The sequence below is a fragment of the Xenia sp. Carnegie-2017 genome, unplaced genomic scaffold (genome assembly GCF_021976095.1).
Source record: "Xenia sp. Carnegie-2017 unplaced genomic scaffold, XeniaSp_v1 HiC_scaffold_22, whole genome shotgun sequence".
In the NCBI taxonomy this organism is placed as follows: domain Eukaryota; kingdom Metazoa; phylum Cnidaria; class Anthozoa; order Malacalcyonacea; family Xeniidae; genus Xenia; species Xenia sp. Carnegie-2017.
In genome coordinates, this window is record NW_025813485.1 from 17,198,098 (window position 1) to 17,219,564 (window position 21,467).

The 21,467-nt window shown below is 36.4% G+C and overlaps 2 protein-coding genes across 2 annotated transcripts; both read right to left on the reverse strand.

The window, feature by feature from the left end:
* Nucleotides 1-762: 762 nt before the first annotated feature.
* LOC124447363 lies at nucleotides 763-1,789 on the reverse strand. Its single transcript, XM_046998275.1, has 2 exons — nucleotides 1,552-1,789; nucleotides 763-1,119 (listed from the first exon to the last, which is right to left on the reverse strand). Exons 1-2 carry the CDS (start codon nucleotides 1,787-1,789, stop codon nucleotides 845-847), a joined length of 513 nt encoding a protein of 170 aa, XP_046854231.1. The 3' UTR covers nucleotides 763-844.
* Nucleotides 1,670-14,080, reverse strand: LOC124447354. The gene is made up of 7 exons (XM_046998268.1): nucleotides 13,708-14,080; nucleotides 13,237-13,524; nucleotides 12,185-12,505; nucleotides 11,344-11,670; nucleotides 11,173-11,261; nucleotides 2,838-2,980; nucleotides 1,670-1,852 (listed from the first exon to the last, which is right to left on the reverse strand). Exons 1-6 carry the CDS (start codon nucleotides 14,045-14,047, stop codon nucleotides 2,879-2,881), a joined length of 1,467 nt encoding a protein of 488 aa, XP_046854224.1. The 5' UTR covers nucleotides 14,048-14,080; the 3' UTR covers nucleotides 1,670-1,852; nucleotides 2,838-2,878.
* Nucleotides 14,081-21,467: the final 7,387 nt, after the last annotated feature.

Sequence of the window (21,467 nt, forward strand, 5' to 3'; positions counted from 1 at the left end):
TTACGATAAACTTGCATGGTTTGAAGTCTGAGCTTTTCTATATCTATGAACTGTCCTTTGTAGTACCACATTTCTAACTTGACTCATTACATAGAGGTTTGAATGGGGGTCTTAGGTGGGTCTATGCCTGACAATTTGGTAGAAATTTTTAAAGACAATGTCTTTTTTGGAATAGCATTATTGTAAAATAAATTTTACGTTCCTAGACATGCTAATGAGCCATATATTTGGCATGATAATGAGCCTAAATATTTGGCAAAACATTCAAGTATTGTTCACTTTATTTTTTTTTGAAAAAACGATGCCCACAAAATACATTTTGTATTGCTCTAAAAAGCTGAAAATGGCATTTTCAAGGCTCTGAAATTCAAAATTTCTCAGGGGAGAATACCTCAGACCCCACCCCCCAGGTGCGGAGCGCCTCCGACGTTTTATGACTGATGTTTGAAAAATCCTAGATCCACCCCTGTCGGCGAAATGATCACAATTTTTGAGCTGATAAAAATTTGTTTGTAACAAAACGATAATTTCAACTATAATTGAACTAAAGCTAGATTTTTACTATGATTTTCACGAATGAACTTCGACTTCTTACATTGAAATTTTGTACTCGTATACATAGTTCAACTTAAATTGATGAATTTATTTTTAAGGTAGATCAACGTTTTGACATGCATGACATAATTCAACTTTATATTGAAGTCATAAAGATGTCTAGTGTGCTTATCGGGACACCTCTTCTTTATGTAATCAAAATTCCAAAGGAATATGAGTGCATAATTGACGAAAAACCGCGAGTTGTATCTTTCTCAAACAACTTATTCTATATATATGATCTATATGTTCATACCAATTTCCAAACATGGTTATACTTACATATAACGTTAATATGAACATAGCATGTTGAATTTTTTCCTCCATACAGAAAGTGCTTGTACGGAATTTTGTGCTGTCCTATTAAGAACAACTGTGGAGAACTAATGTTTGACTTTTCTTCTCCTTCTTTTATGTATTTATGAGGACAAGTGAAGTTTTCCGGTTCACTCCAAGATATATTTGCTACTCGTTTCCCAAGTTCGGGCATCTTGTTCACGACATTTTTTGCACACCAACATTTACCTGAAAAATTTTATTTAATAAATAAAAATAGACATGCATGGTCGTATTACCATATGTAGCAGGAGAGTGATGTATAAGAAAGTCGTTAGATCTGCATAAGAAACAGACCATGACAAGCTACATCCATTAACGATGAACGTAGCTATGGAATAAAACTGAAAAACAGTTTAATTTCTATTTTTCAGACTAAAAAGCCAACAACTTAATCATTTGATCTTGCTAAACTTGACTCTTTAGTAAGGAAATCCATGTTTCTGATACAGCAATGTTACCAATTTACGTAGGTCTGCAGTTTTGCATACGCAATAGATATGTAAAAAAATACAAGTATACCTTTTTCTACCTTAGGATTTTGCAAATTAAATCTTCTCCAACAGTAAACTTTTATATGAAAGTACATATGTAAAGGCAAATGTAAAATATATAGATTACCTTCAAGTGGACAAATTTCACTGAACATCCTGAATCGTTCCAAAAGATAATTTTTCTCTTCGATGCAACCATTAGTTAAAGACAAATTTCCGCACCTTTCTTCCGATTTATTTTTTTCTTGAACAAACACATTCCATTTATCTTCACAAAATTCAAACTTTTTGTTCCATCCCGATTTGACGGCCAGTTTAAGAGTCACGGCCAGCATCAACCACAAGATGACAACAAAACGCATCATTTTTTATCCTTAAAACTGCAATTGTATGGAAAATCATAGCTGCACAAGCTCGATGATAGAACACTGAAAACATACAACTATTATTATCGTAAATATCAAAATATCGAAGCTTTTGGTTTATATTTGGTTTATCTGTTTTTTATTTGCTGATGGATAAAAACTTTAAATGCAAACCGCAAACGCAGAAATTATATACGTCAATCCATACACATCTCCTTGTATCTCTCTTACAAGCGTGGAAATTAAGCCTCTTTTTTAAAATTTATTGGTTTTACAGCACACAAAAAAGTGGATTGGGAAATTGTTCTTGGAAATAAATAATAAATTTGGGTAGTTAACATTTTTGGTGATGAATCTCATCTTCATCACGAATTTTTTTGCTGTAGATCATGCTCGTTTATGCATACAGTACCATCTATTATATAGTAGGAAAAATATCAAAAAATTGATGTTGTTATTGATTTTTTTTATAAGTCGTCCGCCGTGTCTTCTAATAAGGGAAAGCATGAAGAAAATCAACCAGTCAGCTTTAAGCTTTTTTTATACTTTGCTTTGTAAATCTTTATCTATTTCTAAATCTTGTGTGTGAATAGGAGTACCAAAATACATTTTCTAAATTTTAAATAGAAACGGGTTTTTTTTTCATAAACTGTTTATTCCGTCGAAAAACTACGAATACAAATATCTAAATATAAAAACAAAAAAGTGGCACGGATCTGCTGATAACAACTAAATTAGAATTACATTTGCCTATGCTTCAATCTTAAGTTTGATCATAAAAATATTCTGTCCTTATAAGAAACAAGCCCAAATAATGTCTTCGAGGTGAATGATTCTCTTTAAACGACTGCACCCTTACATTCTTTCATTGTTTACAAAAAATCCATGTCGATGTTGCCTTCGTAGCTTCAAGCAAAAACTTATTATGCAGAAACAGAATATAGAGCTTATAGCAATTTAACCATCATGAATTTCAATGCTACAGCATTAATGTTTCATCTAAACTGGAAATCTAATCATAAATTATCATATCTTAATATCTACTTACCTTTTGTCTTCAGACAATTTCCCAACGATAATGAAGCCAATTTAACGATTCGGTGATACACCAATAATCAATAAACATTTAAAATACACGACCAATTTATTTAGAGCAAACATGTTTAGGCATACTTCATGAGTATTGTGCTCCTACGAAATTGTACACCAATAATGTACAGCAATAATGTTAAAAAGCAAGCGTTCAATATTAATCTTGCAGCATGTGCTTCCATCTGTTCCGTTGATATGTCCATTGCAATTCAATTTTAGTAAAACATTTCTCAACTAATAAAGGAGAATTTTATAAAAATGATCCACGATATATAACTTTTATACTTTTCACATTTTCTCAATCACCTATAACTTGATGAAATGTTACAAGTATAGAAAAATTTTCTGTCCTCTATTCAAAATTCGTTACCGATATTGGTTTCTGAGACCCCCCCCGCCCTCCTCCAACAAAAAAAATTGACAGCGCGCCACTGCACCATATTCTTGCCCTAGTGATGAATAATAACTTGTACAATAAACGATAAAAGAGCACAATGGAGAAAGTCTTTTTAGTGAAAACATATAAATATTATCATCATAAATCTTATTTTGACTGTCGTTACTGCAAACGTGTGACTTCTTGGGACTTTGGATATTTAAATATATATGGCACCAATTTTTCCTATTTTACGCTACTTACTTTTTGCTAGAAATGAGCACTTTTATTTTTGTTAATGAAATAATACAAATCATAGTCATATTACCAATTATCATGTTTATATTATAAAAGGAAAACTTTTAAATACTACGAAAATGTCAAATATTAAATATATCCAAACGGATACCTGCTTGAAAAGGAACGCTACAATCTTTCGAACTAAAACTCATTCATGTTATTCCAGTAATCTTTCCGTAAATAAACTTTTAGCTTAGACAACTTATCTAACATCTCGTTAAGTTAGAAGAAGCATAAGCTCAAATCAAACTTTAAGCATCTTCATCGGAGATGCCTCTTTTTTCATAGTACATGAAGAGAATTGGACCGTTTGAAATACAATTCATAAATTCTTGGTCATTGGCTCACTGACAACTATCAAAAGCAATAATTCAAATTCGGAGGTTATTTGCTGATTATTGATTGGAATTTTTAATTTCATTATCTGCTTCAAGTAATGGACAAAAAGGATAAAACATACTACGACAAACAAAGACATCTTGCAAACTCAACATAGCTATGAGCTCGATGGAAAAAATCAAGACACAATAATTCATTTGGTGATGTTTTGAGTCTATAAATTGTCTCTTGGAAATGTTAACAACAAATGCAATATAAAGAATTGCAGCATGTGCTTCCATCTGTTCCGTTGATATGTCCATTGCAATTCAATTTTAGTAAAATATTTCTCAACTAATAAAGGAGAATTTTATAAAAATGATCCACGATATATAACTTTTATACTTTTCACATTTTCCCAATCTCCTATAACTTGATGAAATGTTACAAGTATAGAAAAATTTTCTGTCCTCTATTCAAAATTCGTTACCGATATTGGTTTCTAAGACCCCCCCGCCCTCCTCCAACAAAAAAAATTGACAGCGCGCCACTGCACCATATTCTTGCCCTAGTGATGAATTATAACTTGTACAATAAACGATAAAAGAGCACAATGGAGAAAGTCTTTTTAGTGAAAACATATAAATATTATCATTATAAATCTTATTTTGACTGTCGTTACTGCAAACGTGTGACTTCTTGAGACTTTGGATATTTAAATATACATGGCACCAATTTTTCCTATTTTACGCTACTTACTTTTTGCTAGAAATGAGCACTTTTATTTCTGTTAATGAAATAATACAAATCATAGTCATATTACCAATTATCATGTTTATATTATAAAAGGAAAACTTTTAAATACTACGAAAATGTCAAATATTAAATCTATCCAAACGGATACCTGCTGAAAAAGGAACGCTACAATCTTTCGAATTAAAACTCATTCATGTTATTCCAGTAATCTTTTTCCCTAAATAAACTTTTAGCTCAGACAACTCATCTAACATCTCGTTAAGTTAGAAGAAGCATAAGCTCAAATCAAACTTTAAGCATCTTCATCGGAGATGCCTCTCTTTTGAGAATACATGAAGAGAATTGGACCGTTTGAAATACAATTCATAAATTCTTGGTCAATGGCTCACTGACAACTGGCAAAAGCAATAATTTAAAAATCCTTAAGTTATTTGCTGATTATTGAATGGAATTTTTAATTTCATTATCTGCTTCGAGTAATGGACAAAAAGGATGAAACATACTACGACAAACAAAGACATCTTGCAAACTCAATATAGCTATGAGTTCCAAGGAAAAAATCAAGACACAATAATTCATTTGGTGATATTTTGACTCTATAAATTGTCTCCTGGGAAATGTTAACAACAAATGCAATATAAAGAATCTAGGTCCGATTGAAAATTAAAAAACGAATTACTTTAAAGTCGGTTTTAATCTATAAAATAAACTAAGACATAACAAGTAAATTTAATGTACTTCATAAACCCTCTAAACATCCATGTTTGAAGTTCATAAGTTAGTTGTTTGAAAGTTCTGCAATTTTTCATGATATAATCTAGTTTATATTGCAATAAGTGTTCATTGTCCTTTGCCTAAAATTTAAAAACTTAAAAAATTCGCATCTTTGCAAAATATATATAAGATCAATGCAGATCACGATTCTGAGAAATAAATGAAATAATTTCTCCTTCAGCGTTTCAGTTTAAAATTATGATTTATTTTTTAGAGATGATTTCTTATCTGTAGCTTGATCAAACATGATTACGCGACTACAAATAATCATCCAAGTTAGTCAGCTGAAATTTCAAATGAAAAAAACGTTTACTTTGTGATTTGTAACTAACTTAAAATCCTAAAGTCGCCTTAAATCGTTGATGGATATCAGTGGCATACAAAACATGAGGACCTAGAGGTACATTATGAAACATGTACGTTTGGGGATAATTTATAACATGAAATCATTAGTACGTAATAATAAATGATTTCTAAATTATAATTATCACAACACATAAATTTTATAGGGGTTGCTCCTTATAATACATTGGTGAAATCAGTTTAAATTGACTTATAACTATTTGAAACAAACAATGTGTAAAATGCTGTTTTCCCATGGTGTGAAGACTTTCATGTTGCTAACCATGGTGTGGAGACTTACATGGTGTTGACCATGGTGTAGAGACTTACATGGTGTTGACCATGATTTGGCGACTTTCATGATGATAACCATGGTGTAGAGACTTTCATGTTGCTAACCATGGTGTGGAGACTTTTATGGTGTTGACCATGATGTAGAGACTTACATGGTGTTAACCATGGTGTGGAGACTTTTATGGTGTTAACCATGGTGTGGAGACTTTCATGATGATAACCATGGTGTAGAAACTTTCATGATAATAACCATGGTGTAGAGACTTTCATGTTGCTAACCATGGTGTGGAGACTTTTATGGTGTTGACCATGATGTAGAGACTTACATATTGTTAACCATGGTGTAGAGACTTACATGGTGTTAACCATGGTGTAGAAACTTTCACGATGATAACCATGGTGTAGAAACTTTCATGATGATAACCATGGTGTGGAGACTTACATGGTGTTGACCATGATTTGGAGACTTTCATGATGATAACCATGGTGTAGAGACTTTCATGTTGCTAACCATGGTGTAGAGACTTACATGGTGTTAACCATGGTGTAGAAACTTTCACGATGATAACCATGTTGTAGAGACTTACATGGTGTTGACCATGATGTAGAGACTTACATGGTGTTAACCATGGTGTAGAGACTTCAATTGTGCCAATCATGGTGTAGAAACTTCAATTGTGCCAACCATGGTGTAGAAACTGGCATTGCGCCAATCATGGTGTAGAAACTTGCATTGTGCCAACCATGGTGTAGAAACTTGCATTGCGCCAATCATGGTGTAGAAACTTGCATTGTGCCAACCATGGTGTAGAAACTGGCATTGTGCCAATCATGGTGTAGAAACTTCAATTGTGCCAACCATGGTGTAGAAACTGGCATTGTGCCAACCATGGTGTAGAAACTTGCATTGTGCCAACCATGGTGTAGAAACTTGCATTGCGCCAATCATGGTGTAGAAACTTGCATTGTGCCAACCATGGTGTAGAAACTTGCATTGTGCCAACCATGGTGTAGAAACTTGCATTGTGCCAACCATGGTGTAGAAACTTGCATTGTGCCAACCATGGAAGTTTGAGATTTACATGGGTTTTTAGAAAGGTAAGTCCATCTAAATAACTTAGCTTTCCTTCACCTGTGGTATTAACAATTTCAGAAAGTTTACCAAATTGTTGATTTTCAACAAAATATAAGAAGGTGATATTTTGCAATTCTTAAAATTCTTCAATTGGCAGTTCCTACGTATCTTCGTTTCCAATTCACAAAATAATGTAAACAATATGCTTTAAACAATGGACTCTATCTTCTCAGGCTGTTGAGCATCTTTAGTGTCGTTGTGATTTGTCTGAACTATTCGTACTTATCGTGAACGTTTAACAATAAAGTATAAATGTATACACGTTTATACACGTTCTAACCTCGAACATTCAACGTTACAACAGCACGTTCATTACTGAGAGCATTTTTTCACTACCTCTGTAAGTTCCAGAATCATTGATGTTGATATTTCGTATTTTCATTGTAACATTACGATATTGAGGATTTCTACTTATGGTGATGTTTGTTCTTTCATTATTTATCACTTCACGACGAGGATTTTCTTTCACTGTGAAGTAAAATTTACGTATACCTGTGTCCGTTTCGAAGTTTGTACCAACTCAGCACTCGCATGTTTCAGCTAAATTAGATGACGTATAGCAGCGAACAAGGATTCAGTGTACCGATGGCTCAAAAATTAACGATGTAAACATAAACAAAAGCGTGCAATGAACATTAGGGGTTCTAAAATTGAATGAACGAATGGTCTAAACGTTTTAAAATGAATGGTAATTACAAGAAAAAGCGAGAAACCTCCCATATCGTTTACGTTTATAATTTAAGAACGGTTTTATAACTGTATGAAAACTGAGCTTCAAAAATACACAAATAACGTTGTGCAATGTTAAGAATTACGTTTAAAACAGACACTTGTGTTAAACCGCGACAAATAGCGTTATTCATGGAAAGAATGTTTTTTCTTTAGCATATTCGGCGTTTGCTATTTTATCTAGAAGTCTAAAATAAGAAGCATGAATGAAAGAAAACTTACTGTTTGGTAGAGTTTGCGAGAATACTCCAACGATTATGGACATTATTAGAAAGAAAATTACTCCATAACATCTTGATTTTGAGCAAACAAACACCATTATTGACAAACAATCCAATGCGATAATATGAGAAAGTTTCAAGAAGAGCACCAGCCGTTAATACAATTGATCAATCTAACTAAACCAATTTAATAGATCGTGACTTGTATATAAACAATATTTTAATCCATACATACATTAGTAAAACATCCAGAAACTCCAAAACTGCAAGTCGTACACAAGAAACGTATTTTATGTACACGAGGACCATGCACACACTGAAGTACAATATAACATACTGCATGTGTCGTTGATCATTGTCAATCTGAATTCTGAAAGAGTGAAGTCTGAATGTCAAATAGTTATGCGTATTTTGTGGTGGATACTACATTATGTCACATCCGGTCTGAATGGTTTGCATTCAGTGGTTTACATCCGGTCAATACAAGGTTCGTATAAATTTGCACTTGAATTTTTCGCTTTGTCAACAACTTTTGTAAGATGCAAGTATATCGCAAAGCGGCAAAGAACAAACATTTTTGGGTAGCAAACTGCTTTTATCACTTTCTAAACATATATCCAGGATTTTTCGAATGGTTATATTCACATACAAAGAGAAATTTTGATTCCTGACAATCGTCATGAGTTCACTCTCTGACACTTGCGTCCCATCATCCCTTCAAGGAATAGGTTGCTAATGGCAATGACCTTCACGATCTATTTAGAAAAGTTGGGTAAGTGTGCTGTGAACTTTAATCAGAGTTAAAAAAAAGCGAGACATGAATTTTGACTGATTTTATAAATCTTGAATCTGTAAAATAGTTCTTTCTAACCATTCACACCTTACACTTAAATTAAAATACAAAAACATCCACGTATCTGGACATTAAATTGTTAGTTTTACTTTATGAAGAAAAGACAAGAAAAAAACGATAGAATCATAAACTTTGTCAATTGTTATATCCAAGTCATAGCATGAAGCATAAAGTTTTCTTGTCTAATTTAATAAATTTTTTTCGAGGTCATTACATTCCGCAAACATCTCGTTATTTTGCAGAAGCATATAAGCTCGATCCTTACTTATATTCAGTCACATAAGAAAGGGGGCACAATTGGATCGTTTTACTCCCAACTTTAAAATTTAACATAAAAACGTGCTCTTTTTTTACAACTCAAGTGCCCATTTTTGCAAGAAGTGTCTCCCCAACTTTTACTTGCCTCCTACGCCTCTGCTCATACTGAACATCTCCATGAAAAATCATTTAAAATAAATGTTTATCGTTCGTAAATGAGAGTCTCTGAGAATAGGAGAATGAAAAAGAAGTTAGGACCATAAAAACTAGTCACTTAGCCATTCATAAATTCATGGTCACTCACTGGTCACATACAAAGATAATCGTGAATGAAAAGTTGTGAATTGCAACTGATCTCCAAATTTATAATCAACTTTAAATAAGCTGGAGGTAACATTTTTCAATTACCACGACAGTTTAAAAAAAAGTATAAAATGTATTGAAAGTACGTATACAGGCGAGTATTGATTGCTTTAGTGTTTTGAAACGATTTCAAAATTAGTTTTGTCGTTCAAATGGACACACTAGTATTAAATTTTGTTCTCTTATTTGAAAGTTGATCACGCTGGGAATTTCATTTATACAAAGATTAATTTCTGTTATAACTTTCGCCTTTTCGGCATATCTGGGTTGAAATTACCGAAACTATAAAATTTATTTCGTCCAATTTTTTTTCGCGACAATTTATAAAGCTCTTAAAAAACGATGATTTTCAATACATTTTATAAGCGAAATGAAAACGCGTGCTAACCTTGAGGTCGATGTTCAAGTGACAACAACAAATTCATATTTCTTTACAGTCTTTAGAACGAAAAGGTTCCATGCCTTATAAAAATAATAACTACCCCTTTCTTTTTTATAAACTGTCAATAAAAATCCATTGTACCCAAGGTATAAGATTACCACTTCCTACACAACGGAAAGTTTTCTTTTCTTCGGCAGAAAGTTTTAGTCCATGAAATGTGGCTACATTTCAGATCACTATCATTATTTATTTCTTTAGAAAGTTATTGTTTTTCTAGTAAGTGAGCACATACAAATTTACATAGCAGGACTAAATAATGTTTGCAACTGATAAAAGTTGAAAGTTGAATGATATATAGTTTAGCAAAACAAAAATTGCAGAACAATTCTTAGAACATTTTCACGTGAACCTTAATTAAACTATAAAATTTTATCTTCAATAAATCTATTTTTGCAAAGTCTAATTACCAGTAACATTAAGATAAACAGTTGCGGTGACGTTTCCTAACTGATTTTCTGCAAAGCATGTGTAATTTCCCGATTGTGAAATATCAACGCCACAAATAATAAGAGTTGTTCCATCATTCTTGAAGTAATATTTTGGAACTTGACTGTTGCAATTTTTTATTGTTTCACCATTAATTTCTTCACCATTTCTTGACCATATAACCTTGGGCTGAGGATTACCTGACACATTACAAATCAACTCGATGTTGTCACCTTTAAACTGATCCATTGTTGAATCTTTCATGCCATAAATTATTGGAGGATGAAATTCTATACAATAAAATAACCAGAAAAAAGCACTTTACAAAATTTCATATAATTAGCTAAATAAATTACAAATAAAATAGTTTAGATAGTTTGTGAAAAGATAAAAAGTTTGTTCCTTGTGTTACACAGCAAGAATTTGGGAAATTTTTTACAAACTTTTCTTTATGTTTTTGATGATAAAAAATTTCAAAGCAACTAACCTCGTACATTCAACGTTACAACAGCACGTTCATTAGTGAGAGCATTTTTTTCACTACATCTGTAAGTTCCAGAATCATTGATGTTGATATTTCTTATTTTCATTGTAACGTTACGATATTGAGGATTTCTACTTATGGTGATGTTTGTTCTTTCATTATTTATCACTTCACGACGAGGATTTTCTTTGTAAAAAGCAATATTATCACGAATCAAAACATCTACTCTGCAAATTGCCATAAAGTCCTCGTTTTCATTTAAAATTACTTCCCCAGAAGGAAAAACTTTAAAAGGATCAAAGTTATCTCCTACAGAAAAAAAAACGAAACATTTCACAATCAATTTAACATTAATAAACAATATTTACCATACAAATAAAAAAAAACTTACCATATCGGATAAACATAAACATTCTACTGTCATTTCCATGAATGTTTTGAGCAACACATCTGAACAACATTGAGGCTTCATCCTCAGACCACGGTATCTTCAAAATACTTTCATATTGTCCTTTGTTTTTTTCTTTTTCAAACGAAGACTTATACAGTGAAAGGGTCCAGTTATTCGAAACAGGTTCACTACTGTTGATAACGATTTGTTGATACCAAGTTATATTGGGTCTTGGATTAGACCATCCTATCATGCATTTAATCTCGCCTTCAGTGTTGTGTCGTGCTGTGAAATATTTACTATTTCCTCTGCTGATGGATGGTGGCACTGTAAAACCATCAGAATATCAAATGAATAATTTCAGTCTGGATGACACAGTGTCATTAACACTGGAGAGTTGTACGAACAATTTCAACATCAAACTCCCTTACGATCAAAGTGAGAAATTTAAAAAGCAAATCTACTAGCAACTTTGCAATAAAAATACTTTATCCCCGAAATTAAATAAAATATTTTGGAGCTAAGAAAGTTGTTTAACTTGCATCATTTGTTTCAAATTTAAGAAAGTTAAAGTTCGTACATTTTGGGAGTTCCAAATCATGTGACTTTATGAAAAAATGCTTTGCCATTGCCAAGCAATCAAGCAACAAAAATGTTTCGGCCATTGTTGAGTACATAAATGAAAAAATTCGGGTTTGTGAAGAGATAAAAAGTTTGTTCCTTGTATTACAGAGCTCATGCATTCATATATGCTTGTATTCATGCATTTATATTATATATTTTATATTGAAGAAATGTTGGGAGTTTACAGTAATTCGACCAGTTAATTAAAAGGACTAACCGAGGACTTGTATTGAAATGGTCTTCATCTCATATCCTTTGATATTGGTGGCATTTATCTTGTAGAATCGATTGTATTTAGGAAATGTGACAGATTTAACTTCAAACTTGCTTCTTGTTATATATTCTGGTCCTGTGTGGTTTTTGCACAGGTTATTAGCAGAATAACAACTTGTTATGAGTTCATCATCTTTTAAACGCCACCAAAAGATATCTGCAGCAGGATAAGACGTTACGTTGTAGGTAAACGTTAAATTCTTTCCTTCACCAAGGGAAAACACGTCGGCGTCATTTTCAATATAAATATTTGGTTTGATAAATTCTATATTTTCAAAATATAAATGATAACAACCCAATTTAGTAAATATTACAATGCAAAAAGTTGTACATGATATATATGTCATACACTTTCTATTGTTTTCAACGTCGTTATCATTACATGATATTATATGAGCACTGTCTTTCACTCACAAGGCATCATCAGGCGAATCAACTAATATCCAACCGAGTCGGCCAGGTGTTATATTGAAACAGAGTTGTTAAATTATTTCCGGAAATTAAAAGAGAATGTTTGACCTTATACGGGATGAAATGAAGAGTTCTTACATGCATCCCACCCAACTCTGCTGACTCACGTTTCTGTATCTTGCACGCTCAAGAGAAACAACCCCTTTTTATTTCAAATGAAAACATTCAGTAAGAGATCAGTTTTTTCCCCCAGATGCCTACTGATAAATACAAATTCAGACCACACAAGTGAAAAATAAAGACGACCAATTGTAAAATTTAGCTACGTCATTACATACATTAAAAAGACCAACCTGATATAAGAGATGATTGATTCGTCTCTTGAAGATAGCTTTCTTGTGAGGAAACACAGTGTAGCGAACATGACAGAAATATGAAATTGTATACAATTTGTATATACCAAATTGCTTTCATTTGCATGGTATATACATAATGTGACATGTAGTGTATTTGAACAGTGATTTAAATTTCCAAAAATTACAAACGATGGGAAATTAATTTAGACAAAATAACTAATTAATTTACCTTTGAGTTTTATCGTAACTTTCTGAGAAGATTTGTAGTGAACGAGTTTTCTTTCAATTGAGCACTCGTAGCTTCCTACGCTTTCAGGTGTTATGTTAATTGGCAACTTGCAGTCTCTTTTGCATTTCTTTTCTGTCTTACCATTTCTTTTCCATAATCTTTTGTAAAAATATTTTATTAAATATGAAGGGCCAATAAGCTTGCAATTCAATGTAACACGTTCCTTGTAATCATATATTGTTTTGTCTGGTTCTTTTGTGATTAAAGGTACTTGATAGGATGGAATTTCTAGAATATACAAAACAGTGATTTAATTTCAGGCCTGAGTAATTTCACAAAACAAAGATCAAATTAAAAAAAATAAATTGAGAAGTCGAATGAAATTTCTTCAAAATTTTCTTGTTAAAGCAAAGACTATTAACTGGGTTAAGAGTAATTTGGGATATCATTTATCATATTGAGTCGTCTTACCTGATTGAACCATGATATTGTAGTGCACTTGGCAACGGTTGCAGGTGTATATATCTGATTTTGTCAAGTTTGTAACATTGAAAACATTTTTGCTTAATATTTTTATTTGCTTGTTGTCAACATGTAAAATTTCTCGTTTGCTGTTCAGAATTTGAGAACTTAAATCGTTGTGATTTACACTGCAATTAAACATAACCCATTCACCAGGAAGTATGTATATTGGTATCCCTAATAAAACTGAGAAAAACAACACAAATTTAGCGCAAATTATTTGTTCAAAGATGCAATTTTCGTAAATTTTCATCGCAGATAACGGTAAATTGAAATTGAGAGAAAACATTCATAAAAATAGTACTGAGTCATTTTCAATGAAAGATATAGTATATATATAAATATATATATATTGATAAGAAGAAGAAAATACACAAAACTACAATTTCATCCCGACAAGCCTGTTTCGTGATTGCTCACTCTTCAGGGGATTTAATGAATAAAATACTTAAATGCTTAAATATATATACAAGATGATGACGGAAGCTAGTGTATTAATCAAGGTGTATAGTTTCAAGTTAGATGACGGAAGTTAGAGTATTAATTACGGTGTATGGTTACAAATTACATAGGAGTGTTTTGGATCTATGGCGACAAGAGGAAATAAGTTCGTTGCGTTTATTGAGGGATGATTTGGATGGTTGGTACAGGATGAAGAATTTTTCTTTGAGGCAAAGGTTGCATCTTTTACTGGTGCTGTTGTATGGTTTGCTGTTTGTAATGATGTTCCATGAGATGTCGTGATCGATATTGCTGTCTTTAAGGGTCCAAATGTGCTTACTGAGCTCGGTCGAGTTTCGTAGTTTTTTGTGGCGGAAAGAGGCAGTGTGATTTCTATGTCTAGTCTTAAATTCGTTTTCTGTAAGTCCAATGTACGTCTCAGTTGTGTTATTGTCTTTGCGTTTTACAGTAGCTTGGTAAATAACGGATGACTGCAGGCAATTTCCGTTAAGTGGGCAGTTTTGTTTTGTCGGCAGTTGCATGTTTTGTAAGTGTCTTTTGTTCGCGGTGTTGTCGTTAGTTTTGTCTGATGTTCTCAGTATATGTTTGTTATGGTTGTTGATTATTTGTTCGATATTGTTCATGCAGCTGTAGCTGAGTTTGATGGTGTTACGGTTGAATATTTTCCTGAGTTTATGGTCTATGGGAAGTGTTTGTCGATTAATGAAAGGAATTTGTGGCCGATGTTCGTGTAGACGTTTTGCTGAATGGAGGGTTGTACCAAAGTATATTTTATCGAAGTCTGTTTTTCCGTTTGGTAGTAGCGTCTGAGTCGAATTTTAGTGTGTATCGGTATCCGTTTTCGTCGAGTGCTTTTTTGGTATGGTGCAGTTATTTGGTCAAATGATGCTTTGTCGGATGATAGTGAAGATAGACGTTTGTTGATGGCGTCGGGTATGTTCTTCGTTATGGTTGGTGGATGGTTGCTTTCGCTGTGGACGTATTGCAGAGAAGAGTTGGGTTTTGTGTAAGGGCGATATGAAAAATTGTTAAGATTGAAGGTGATGTCGAGGAAGTTGATGATTTTTTTGTTTGCTTCAATAGTTATGCGTAGTCCATTGTTGTTGAATATCCGGCATATTTCCTTTTTAATGTTCTCTGATTCTCGTGGTGTGGTGTTTGAAATGGCAAGTCCGTCGTCTCGATAAAGTCCTATGTCTGTTGTGATGTTTTGTAGTTGAGAAAGGAGGTAGCTTCATACGAGTTCGCATGTCTCAGCTCTGTCGAAGCTACCCATTGTGACGTCGAATGTAGAGTTATATTTTTTTTGCCAGGGTTGTTTGTTGTGTATAAGGAATGAATTCTTAGCGTGTATAATGATGTTTTTTTCGGCGTTTGTGATGTTGTCGTAGGTTGAGGCGAAATCCAGTGCTTTGTTTAGTAGGTCTTGATTAATGGATTGATAAAAGTCTACGATGTCGAAGCAAACACCATCATCTTGTATATATATTTAAGCATTTAAGTATTTTATTCAAAAAAAAACGTCACCTTCATATCCTTCGACATCGTAGACTTTTATCAATCCATTAATCAAGACCTACTAAACAAAGCACTGGATTTCGCCTCAACCTACGACAACATCACAAACGCCGAAAAAAACATCATTATACACGCTAAGAATTCATTCCTTATACACAACAAACAACCCTGGCAAAAAAAATATAACTCTACATTCGACGTCACAATGGGTAGCTTCGACAGAGCTGAGACATGCGAACTCGTATGAAGCTACCTCCTTTCTCAACTACAAAACATCACAACAGACATAGGACTTTATCGAGACGACGGACTTGCCATTTCAAACACCACACCACGAGAAACAGAGAACATTAAAAAGGGAATATGCCGGATATTCAACAACAATGGACTACGCATAACTATTGAAGCAAACAAAAAAATCATCAACTTCCTCGACATCACCTTCAATCTTAACAATTTTTCATATCGCCCTTACACAAAACCCAACTCTTCTCTGCAATACGTCCACAGCGAAAGCAACCATCCACCAACCATAACGAAGAACATACCCGACGCCATCAACAAACGTCTATCTTCACTATCATCCGACAAAGCATCATTTGACCAAATAACTGCACCATACCAAAAAGCACTCGACGAAAACGGATACCGATACACACTAAAATTCGACTCAGACGCTACTACCAAACGGAAAACAGACTTCGACAAAATATACTTTGGTACAACCCTCCATTCAGCAAAACGTCTACACGAACATCGGCCACAAATTCCTTTCATTAATCGACAAACACTTCCCCATAGACCATAAACTCAGGAAAATATTCAACCGTAACACCATCAAACTCAGCTACAGCTGCATGAACAATATCGAACAAATAATCAACAACCATAACAAACATATACTGAGAACATCAGACAAAACTAACGACAACACCGCGAACAAAAGACACTTACAAAACATGCAACTGCCGACAAAACAAAACTGCCCACTTAACGGAAATTGCCTGCAGTCATCCGTTATTTACCAAGCTACTGTAAAACGCAAAGACAATAACACAACTGAGACGTACATTGGACTTACAGAAAACGAATTTAAGACTAGACATAGAAATCACACTGCCTCTTTCCGCCACAAAAAACTACGAAACTCGACCGAGCTCAGTAAGCACATTTGGACCCTTAAAGACAGCAATATCGATCACGACATCTCATGGAACATCATTACACACAGCAAACCATACAACAGCACCAGTAAAAGATGCAACCTTTGCCTCAAAGAAAAATTCTTCATCCTGTACCATCCATCCAAATCATCCCTCAATAAACGCAACGAACTTATTTCCTCTTGTCGCCATAGATCCAAAACACTCCTATGTAATTTGTAACCATACACCGTAATTAATACTCTAACATCCGTCATCTAACTTGAAAATATACACCTTGATCAATACACTAGCTTCCGTCATCATCTTGTATATATATTTAAGCATTTAAGTATTTTATTCATTAAATCCCCTGAAGAGTGAGCAATCACGAAACAGGCTTGTCGGGATGAAATTGTAGTTTTTGTGTATTTTCTTCTTCTTACCAATATATATATATATATATATACATAAAAGATAAAAGTTTCTCCGGATTTTAAATGATTTTTATTGAGCTTTCGACTCGTTGCTTCGAGCCTTCATCAGAATGAGGATATTTATTTACACGTGCTTTGAGCAGGTGATTTATATTGTCCTTAGCATTTAATGCATCTACACTTAATCTATCTTCCTCATGCATGATTTGCTTCACGAAATCGTGGTTTCGTCCTTTCAATTTTATATACTGAGTGTGTTTAATCAGATTTCTCAACACCTTGGTTTTCTGATGAGGCTTTTTTCCAGATTTTTCTTTGTTTGTTTGCTCTTCATGATTATTTAGATTGTCAGGCAGTCACCGGTGTTATTTTTATCAAATTTGTCATACGTTTTCACGAGAAGGTGAAATGGGCTTATGTTCTCTCTAAGCTTGTGTTCTATAGACTGACTGTGTTTATAGTTGATTCTTTATCAGGCTGAATCATCACTGGTCAGCATGTAGATGGGTCGGGGGATAGCACTTCGCGCTGGTGCGGGCAAGTAGATCTGCCAGATGGCCTGTTTTGTTAGCCATTCATGAGCCACATCCTCGCCGACGCCCGACTCTTTAGCCAGCTTTGGGATAGCAGCACGGCCGCGCCAGTACCCCGCAGGAATGTAGTACACCTCTGCGAGACGTTCCTCAACGCTTCCGTCCGTGGAAACGCGACCATGCCTTGTCGGGACGACGGCTTTGACACTACGTGTCGTAGGCGACATCGTAGCTTCAAAATCGTCAGGACCACCACCAGTGGTCAGAGGCACTAGGTCGAGCACCTTCTGATCATTAGCTAGAGTGTCTTCGCCGAACATCCCCCTTAATCTTTTTAAAAGTCCCTCTACAGAACCCTCTTCTATAAACAGCCGCCCCGCCAGGACAGCATGGCGCCCGCAGACAGCCGTTGCTCGACTTTGGACTGCAAACGTATTCGTAACCATGACCCGCTCGGGAAAGGCCTCCAGAAAATGTCTGCGCAGCTGAGCAGATATTTTCAGCGAGCGCACGTCCAAAGCTATCGAAGACAAGCACATGCGTTCCAGTACAACAAACAGTTAGCCAGTGGTGCCCCCCTTCAACCGGATCATGGAGAGGGTAGATGTTGTCCGTGTTGCTGATGCAAAACTGCCCATCGTGGAGATGTGGTAGGCTGTCGTAGCTACAGACCCCAAAGAACCGTCCTTGGGCTCGCTCAGCCTTCAGGAGGCGTTCGATGTCAACGCTCAAGAGCGGGTAATCCATCTTCCATTCCTTACACCATAATTATGCCATCATAATTATATGCTATCATAATTATATACAAGCATAGTTACAAGAAGCACAGCGGGAGTCTAAAAATCACAAGGGTGCTGCTTGCCAGCATTAATCAGTTCTCGATGATGCGCCTGTAAACATTCTCGAGGAGTTGGAGCGCTTCTACAGTAAGTGGGCAGCGACCGCAATGAGCAATGCCGCCTTTTGCCCGCACCGCGCACGCTAGGTCCTTTTTCCCATGTCGACAAACACTTCCCGACACATTGCTCTCCACCCCTCCAGCGAGACATCGGCAATATTGCCGAACTCCAGAAGTGGAAAACCTCTCATTCGCAGACCTTCACCCCTGAGATCGTGGCGAGCTGCTGCAGCAACACCATGGCAGGCAACCCAAAGCTCCTCCGGAAGACCCATCATTAGCTTGATACGTTGTTCATATCATCTTTTGGCACATTAAATCTCTGATTAGAATTAATCGATATCAACGGTTCTCAGATCCAGAAAGATCAGATACCCTTTGGAAATTTACTCTTTAGTGTTGAATTTCAACCAAAAGGACACCTCATTAACTTGTTGGTAGGGGCGTAGACGCCGTAAGTCGGGTTTAGCAAACACATAATTGTTAATGCCGTCGAATGTCTGCACGAGAAAGGTCTTGAGGACTCGGCTGTCAGAGTTGTCCTCATACTCCACAGCGGGGTAGATCAGAGGACTGCCCGCCGACCCGCGCTCAGGTCTACTGCATAAGGAAGGGTTTTCACGATTCCGGAAGAGCCACTTGGGGCATCCCACGATTTATCTGCCGCAATCTCGCCTAAACAGAGGATGAGGGATGGGCTATCTTTTTTCATCTTCAAGGTCTTACCAGCCGGCACCCTGACCTGAACTCGGCTCTGAGCCCACACGTCATGACCGGCGTTGGCCAGAGTCTGCTTTATAACTTTGATGAGGTGCCCGACCTCTCTGTATGTCCCCGTTAGGATGCTGAGCGCGGTCTCGCTGTCACCAATAACAACGTACAGCTTGTTGCTTTCAGGCCCGACATTCAGATAATGGAGCTCAAACTGGGCACTTTCGACGAAAATCGCCTTTCCTGCAGTGTTCAGGTACTTAACCCGCATGATAAAGTTGGCTTGAGGAGGCCGCAGCTGACCGCCGGCGAGTTATTCACCGCGGATAGGACTACGCTTGTTGCTGCTTCCATGCTTAAACATTACCAAACAACCCCCTTCCATCCAATTTGAGGTACAAGCCACTGACGCATTTACGGAAGGTGAACCATGGCGACGACCCTTGACACATCCCAAATTCCAGAGCCCTTCCGCGGTCTGCTGTCACCTGTGAAGGTAGTCCAGGATGCCCTCGAGGAGAGGACCGAAAATAAGGTGTCCCTGCTTGAGGGGTGAGCTAGGGTCACTCTCTATCTGACAATCCAAGTTTCTCGACTGGGATGACAGACATCAGCTCGGCAAACAACTTTATGGCGCTTTTGGAATCGGATTTCATCGTCAAGATGCGGTACGCGGTAAAAGACAATCGCAACCACCCAAACAAGGGAAATTATCCCAATTGGATCACTCCCACGAGCCCAGCCTTTAGTTGGGTAAAAAACATCCGTGTGGAGCTCAACGGACAAGAGGTCACGCAGAGTGGAGTCATGGCTGATATGCAGCCGGTTAAGCACATCCCGAGTCTTATGGAGAGCTCGATCGGGAAGTTGCAATACGCGGATAGTGACTTATTCGGCTTACAGAAGCTGGATCCCAAGAAGGCTTTGAAAGCTATTCCCTTGCAGACCTACTCCTAAGGAGTAGACCGTCGCGTTGGCTATGCCTTTGCAACAAACACAGTAGGCGGAGCCGGCCCTGACTTTAATGCCGATAATACCCTCAAAAGGGCGCCTGGTGTCCAGCTCTCTTCAACGAAAGCCTTCTCGAATACGGTGCAAGAAAATATTGTCCGTGTCCTTTCCGTATAAGTTTCGTCCATTCCTCCCCCTCTTCTCCAGTGGGGATGGTTGGCTGCATCCGGCCACACAGGTGAAGATTCGCGTCGATCTCCCACAAGGCGATCTCAGTCGCTACATGATCATTTCTAACAAAGGGGGCGGTACGGATAACGCAGACGCTATCAGCAGAATACGTATAGAACTGCTGGAGCTCGACTTTGTCTACCCCACCTATCGCTTGAAAAAAGACTACAGACACCAGGTGTCGATCGCTAAAGAGCTGTATTTCCACACCTGGTGCTCCAGGGTAGTTCAGAAGTCGTTGAACGATGACGTTGGCACTCTCGCGCTCCTACACAATGCCCCGATTCCCAGGAAGATGATTCTCTTCTTCACCAACTCGAGGCTCGGAGACGCACCAGGACTTAATCCAAATGCCGCCGCCGACTCTAGTAACCAATTGGCTATGATCCACGCCAGCTCCGCATCATCGTGAACGAGCAGAACCACTTTGATCACCCCTTGAAGTTCTCGTGGCAGTGCAGTGAGGTTGAAGCTAACCAAACAGGAGCCCCTTACTTCTACGACCCCAATAAAAGTTCCTACCTGAGAGGCTACAACTTGGTCAAAGAGTTCTTCGGAAAGACATACTGCACGGAAGTGCTCATCACGGCCAAGGACTACTGCAACAACTGGTTCATGATCCCAATCAATCTCAATCTGGACCCTGTCACAGATAACGCAAAAGCGCGGGGCAATCTCAAAACGATTATCAGTTCACGGCAGTGGCGAACAGTCCTATTGCGCTCCCCTCCGACGCCACCACGTCAATCAAAGTGAACCTTCTGTGCCTCGATCAGTATATGTACACGATGTCGAAAGAGAAAGGCATCAGCTGGAGTGTCGTCTG

What these genes read in the sequence shown, in the direction of transcription:
- LOC124447363 (XM_046998275.1), bottom strand. Translation starts at nt 1,789, where the DNA reads ATGATGCGTTTTGTTGTCATCTTGTGGTTGATGCTGGCCGTGACTCTT. An exon ending in TGAAATTTGTCCACTTGAAG is followed by an intron (nt 1,120 to 1,551) that starts GTAATCTATATA and finishes AAAATTTTTCAG; the next exon opens with GTAAATGTTGGTGTGCAAAA.
- LOC124447354 (XM_046998268.1), bottom strand. Translation starts at nt 14,047, where the DNA reads ATGTTTTCTCTCAATTTCAATTTACCGTTATCTGCGATGAAAATTTAC. An exon ending in CATTTCAATACAAGTCCTCG is followed by an intron (nt 11,671 to 12,184) that starts GTTAGTCCTTTT and finishes ATGGTTTTACAG; the next exon opens with TGCCACCATCCATCAGCAGA. An exon ending in TGGCAATTTGCAGAGTAGAT is followed by an intron (nt 2,981 to 11,172) that starts GTTTTGATTCGT and finishes ACAATTTCGTAG; the next exon opens with GAGCACAATACTCATGAAGT.